General features: G+C 38.9%; 1 protein-coding gene across 1 annotated transcript; it reads right to left on the bottom strand.

Moving 5' to 3' along the window:
- Positions 1 to 224: 224 nt before the first annotated feature.
- On the bottom strand, positions 225 to 5,828 carry LOC119326163 (putative receptor-like protein kinase At4g00960). The gene is made up of 8 exons (XM_037599870.1): positions 5,590 to 5,828; positions 4,568 to 4,749; positions 4,115 to 4,373; positions 3,762 to 3,990; positions 3,531 to 3,681; positions 3,262 to 3,414; positions 2,483 to 2,531; positions 225 to 640 (listed from the first exon to the last, which is right to left on the bottom strand). The coding sequence occupies exons 2-8, from the start codon at positions 4,700 to 4,702 to the stop codon at positions 264 to 266; spliced, it is 1,353 nt and encodes a 450-aa protein (XP_037455767.1). The 5' UTR covers positions 4,703 to 4,749; positions 5,590 to 5,828; the 3' UTR covers positions 225 to 263.

The following is a 5,828-nucleotide window of genomic DNA, read 5'->3' as shown; positions in this document are numbered from 1 at the left end:
GCACTCGGTAAAGCACCTGTTTGTCGAGTTTTACTTTTTTGCCGTGTATTTTGTCCATGACACTGGGCAAAGTTCTTATTTAACCAGTGTCCAATGAAATGCACTCGGCAAAGACGCCAACACTAGGCAAAAACCGAATTTTCCAGTAACGGATGTGGAGACCCCACAGCTTTCTTCTTTCAGATACAATCGATAATGTAACTTTGATTTGGGAACAATAAAGTACGGCATGGGGCACTACTCCTTGCAGCCAAGCATCCACTTCACCTGCTAAACATACGTCGGATACAGATGAGTATGGGTTCATTCATAATGAAACCGAACAGTGCACCCACTACTATACGTGCGAGCACTGACAAAATGCCACAACTAACCCCCGCTAGTATGTAGACGACGGGGCCTGATTCAACGATCAATGATATCCATGCTCGTACTCCTGCTAATACGCCTACTATGACTGCTAGTGCTAATGCTAGTCTAGCTAGGTCACGCCGCCACGACGACGATAGCCAACGCCGACGTAAAGGATGTCCATGTCGGGTTTGTGGTTCCAAAGGGGACAACACGCCAACGGTGACATGGACCTCGTCTTCAGTAGACCAAGCGTGGAATGGCAACAGGGGCGTTCCGCCTCGGCATTCTGCCATCCAGTAATGAAACAAGGAAGCATCGCACAAGTGGTTAGATTAAAACTCCAAATTCATATACTACTAGGTATTAAAATAGGAAAGTGTGGAGGATCCTTTCTACTCGTAATTATTAAGGAATATTGGCTGCCTGGTATGTAAACTTTGAAGTACAAGTTCATAGAGCTTTATGCAAACCCATCTTACAAATTTAGTCTATATTCATATCTATAACTATACCTATATCTATACCTACTAATAAAGCAAGGTATCTAACGCCAATTTTTTCATCCATTCACCGTCGAAAATATTTATTTTTCTATCCGAGGTGGTACTAAATTCTTATGCGTTTGTTTGCTAGAAAAATAATTTTCGTATGTGGGTCACGCGCTGTGGCCCAGCGAAGCCAATCCACTTATTTTTCTGCCGACTCAGATGGGAAAATTCTATTTTCCGCACAGGGCGACATATAGTTGGAGTCTGGCATAGGACAACCAATATAATTGGCGGGCCCATTTTTCTTTGTTTCTATGTTTTACTTCTATTTTTAATCTTCTTTCTCTATCTCTTTTTTTCCTACTAAGTTTATTTTTAAATTAATTCATAAATTAACAATTCTCAAAAAATGTTCATAATAAAAAAACATTCAAAAAATATTCATATTTTGGTAAAATTTCACAACTAAAAAATATTCAGAACTTGCAAAAAAATTTGCTTCTCTTTCAAAAAATATTCAGAACTTGCAAAAAATTACCTTTTTCTTCCAAAAAAATTGAAAATTATTCGAGATTTCTAAAAATATGACATTTCAAAAAATGCTCCAAATTCAAAAAATATTCATATTTTGGTAAAAATTAAAAAATTTAAAATAATGTTCTTGTGTAAAAGATACTCCCTCTATTCCATAATGTAGTGCGCCCCCCGCTTTCCGAGATTCAAATTTGACCATAAATTTAACTACCGAGACCGACTGCAGGGGGAACAAAAATTATACCACTGAATTCGTATTTTTGATATAAATTCAGCGATATATTTTTTTGTCTCCGCCGCAGTTGGTCTCATTGGTTAAAAATATGGTCAAACTTGGATATCGGAAAGCACAGGCGCACTACATTATGGAATGGAGGGAGTACACATTTTCTAAAAACCTTATGAATTTTCAACACATGTTCCCGTTTAAAGAAAGTGTTCACAAATTCAAATAATGTTCATGTTTTTGGTGTTTTCAAAAAATGTTTGTAAATTTTAAATGATGTTCCCTTTCATATTTTGTTCGCGTTTTCCAAAAGTGTACATAATTTTGAAAAAACTGTTCAGAATTTAATTTATTTTTCATGTTTCCTAGGATATTCAGAAAATTCATACCTCAAAATCCCCTCGATTGAAAGGATTGAAAGGAAAAGTAGACTGAATAACTCATGGGCCTTCTGTGGGGTTCGATAACGTAACAAAACTCTTAAATGCACTCGATCAATGAATGAAAAAATAGCGGATTGATTCCTTCACACGCGGTGAAACCAAGAAGCTAAATGTTCTTTTTTCGTGCACACAGGGTTTTGCTGGCACATATAATTTTCACTAACTTTAAATGCATACTATTTTATGTCCCAATGCAACGCACGAGCATATGTGCTAGTCTTTTTAAAAGGAAAAAACTGTAAAACTTATACTCCCTAATACACAATACAAATTAACCTTGACATATTATATAGTTGCCCCTCAATGGCGATTTGTTCTTGCCTCCATGTTCAGCCACATCATAATCCCACAAACTATTCCACATTCAGCCACATCATCCCCATTAAATCTATTCATTTTGCGTGAATCATATTTATAGGTTTAGTCGAGATGTTTACCTGACAGTGTGTTTTGGTTTAAGGCAGGCTTGCTTTGGAAGTCGGAGACCTGCAACAAGAAGTTCAATTCTTCTTTTATAGAGGCCTCTTGTCAGTTGTGTACAAAATTGAATTTACTCTCTAATAAGCTTGTTAGTTCGGCTAAACAACATTTCGTTTTTTGGGACATACTCAAACCACGCTTCTTTGATTAGTGGTTGGTTGGAACATGCGTGAAACAATTGGTGGCCTATTTAAAAACTATATTATATGTCCACAAGTTATTGCAATGATGTTGACATTTCTCTAAAGCGGGGCTTTTTTAAATACATGTACTGACAGTTATATAGTAACCCATCAATGAAAAAGATGCTTTTTCATCTTAGAACAATAATTTGTGATTTAACAGATCCAACGTGCACATTCCCTACAAGGTCAAAATTAATAAATTAATATTAGTTGGGAATTGGAACATCATGGGGGGAGGGGGAGGGGGGTGTATCTAGTAACTATATATAGAAGATTGCCGGTGGAACCATGGAAATAACATCACTACATTTTCATAAAAATATATCCTTAACACATTTAGAAAACTAACTAACATACTCCCAGAAAAGTAGTGCCCACAGTTTCATGTTGGATATTATATCCATGTTTAAGCCATCATCTATTTTACAAGCAGATGGGACCATTATCACACTTTCGGATGAGTAGGAAGTTAGTTGCTAATTAGAGGATGCATATGCAGAGGATGATGTTTGGTTATGCCTGCCCTGCAGTGGACTTTGTTCAGTACCAACCTTGTTTAGTTCACCGACAATCTCGGCTATAGTTGGCCTTTTCTCACGATCAACCTCCACACATCTTAGTGCTATTTCGATGCATGTTTGAATTTGATCTGATGTATGTGGTGGCATTGTTGTCTGTAGTCGTTTTCCCCAGTTTTCATGTACCTGCAAAGTTGGAACACAATGGCATAACGTGGCATGGGTAAGCAAGGCTCAACATGTGGACATTATTATATTTGTGAAAAAGAATTTTTGTTCATGCTACAAGACATCTTCCATACATGCTCAAGAAATTCTTGCAAAGGCGTATGTGCGCATTTGGAGTAGCCCTCATGTCCTGCTATTATCCGTATGATGATAACACCCAGACTGAATACATCATACTTTGATGTTATTTCCTTTCTCTCAATATATTCTGGTGGCATGTATCCACTGCATGATATATACGCAATACAATTATTTCTATAATTGTAAAATAGAAATTGATTATTTATCATGAGGTATCCACTTACAGTGTTCCTATAATTTTGCTTGCAATACAGGTTTGTGCTGAAGGGAAGAGCCTTGACAAACCAAAATCTCCAATTTTTGGGACCATGTTCTTGTCCAACAATATATTAGCAGGCTTCAAATCAAGATGGTAAATAGGATCTTTGGACCCATTATGAAGGTAATTCAAACCCAGGCAAACTCCCTTGATAATTTTGAAACATGTGTGCCAATCAAGTATGCACGATTCATCTACAGAAGTAAACATGCAGTGTATTACCAAGGCGTAGATTATGGGATATCCAAGAAGTACATATTTTATGGATCATTTTTCTTTTTCATGCAAAATAACAGTCTACGTGGAGTAGCTTCATACCAGAAATATGCTGGTCAAGGCTTCCACCCTGCAAATATTCGAAGCAGAGAACTCTTTCTTCCACCAAGGACATAATATATTGACCTTTGAATTTGACGCGTTCAGGTCTCACATCATAGCAGTAGCCAACCAGCCGGGTAATATTTGGATGTTGAGCCCTCATAAGGTTATTAAATTCATTCATAAATTGAACGTCATCTGGGGCCCCAATTCTATGGAGCTTCTTGAGAGCAACCTCTTCCCCATTTTCCAGTATTCCCTGTTACAAAAATACACTGACTCCTTGCAGCTATGTACGATAGTATCACTTGAAATTACTTCCTCCGTTCAGAATTACTTGTCTTAAAAATGGATGTATCTAGAACTAAAATACGTCTAGATACATCCATTTCTGCAACAAGTAATTCCGAACGGAGGGAGTACAAAATCTAAGTAATAAGTATATGAGTATACCTTGTAAACTACTCCATAACCACCCCTACCAATGATGCGCTCCTTAGAAAAATTATCTGTAATCTGTTCCAAGAACTCGAGTTTAAACTCCCTTGTGGTCACACTTGTGTGTTCGAAATTGGTCGCCAATGCCATGGTATTTTATATCTCCTGCTAGTGCTAGGATTGACTAGCTTAGCTCTCTAATAACACAGAAAATATTTCGCATGGTTAAGAGAGGATAACTTGTACTACCACTGTAACTTTTAGTAAGACATTTTTAGAGTCTATAACAGTGTCAAAAAACGTCTTATATTTTGATATGGAGGGAGTACAAAATAGGAAAAGGAAAGAATGCAACTTATATTTTAGTGTTAAATGTTAAACTTTTTAGACCTTCACCTCGTCCCTAGCGCCAGCCACCTGACAACGAGAGCGCCAAGAACCAGCAGCAAATGCCGATGGAATCCGGCGCGACCATGCCAGCCGCATCTTCCTCTCCCCCGCCGCCCAAACAACCAGGGGACAGCGACGCTATGTAACCTACAGGTAATGTCTCTTGGAGGCAGTACCGGTGAGGGGTGTGGAAGATGCGCGCGGTTGTTGGGGAAGCAGATGCCGAGCTCGTGGATTACAGAAGTGTCGGAGATGGATTTATGATTGGAGATTCAAGGAGCCCCCACTGTAACTAGTCTGAGGCCCTTTTCAAAAAAGCCAAAAATAAACTTTTAAAAATAAACTAGTCTGAGGCATTGATTGAGATCTAGTAATTATGACAACTAGTTGACAAATTAGAGATAAAACAGCTGCACTTTGACTGTGTATAGGTCACTGATTATCGATGTACACGACAGTGAAAAATAGTGGTCACATCTTTCAGAGCAGGAAGGGTCAACTTTCCCATACAAACCAGTGCAGACTTTCCCTAACCAAAAATACAAGTGAAAAATGAAACGACTTGCCAGTTGCGACCAATGAAAAGAAGAAGAAATCCTGTGCAGGTCGTAAAGCAGAGGAGTTGATATGATTTGTATGGAACGAACCTGTATGCAGGAATGAAGGGCATGGAGCGGATCTGGCCGAGTAGGGGAGCGACCAGCCGGCGGCTTTGCTCGAGAGTCGAGACCGGCAGCTTATCTCTTTCCTCCCGCTCGTCGCCTCCAGGAGCAGCTCCACCTCGCACAAACCTGAAGCTGCAGGAGGTGGAAGACAAGTGGCAGAGGGTGTGGAATGCAGCGGATCTGGACTAGAAAGCTTGACGGCCGGGAAGGATAAGAGTCTC

Source organism: Triticum dicoccoides, chromosome 6B (genome assembly GCF_002162155.2).
Source record: "Triticum dicoccoides isolate Atlit2015 ecotype Zavitan chromosome 6B, WEW_v2.0, whole genome shotgun sequence".
Classification (NCBI taxonomy): Eukaryota; Viridiplantae; Streptophyta; class Magnoliopsida; order Poales; family Poaceae; genus Triticum; species Triticum dicoccoides.
The sequence above is the reverse complement of the archived record's forward strand: the minus strand, read 5'-3'. Positions and strand labels throughout refer to the sequence as shown.

Coding starts and splice junctions, on each gene's coding strand:
- LOC119326163 (XM_037599870.1), bottom strand. CDS start 4,702: ATGGCATTGGCGACCAATTTCGAACACACAAGTGTGACCACAAGGGAG. Junction 4,374..4,567: donor GTTATGGAGTAGTTTACAAG/GTATACTCATAT, acceptor TTTTTGTAACAG/GGAATACTGGAAAATGGGGA. Junction 2,532..3,261: donor TTGTCGGTGAACTAAACAAG/GTTGGTACTGAA, acceptor TTCTTGTTGCAG/GTCTCCGACTTCCAAAGCAA.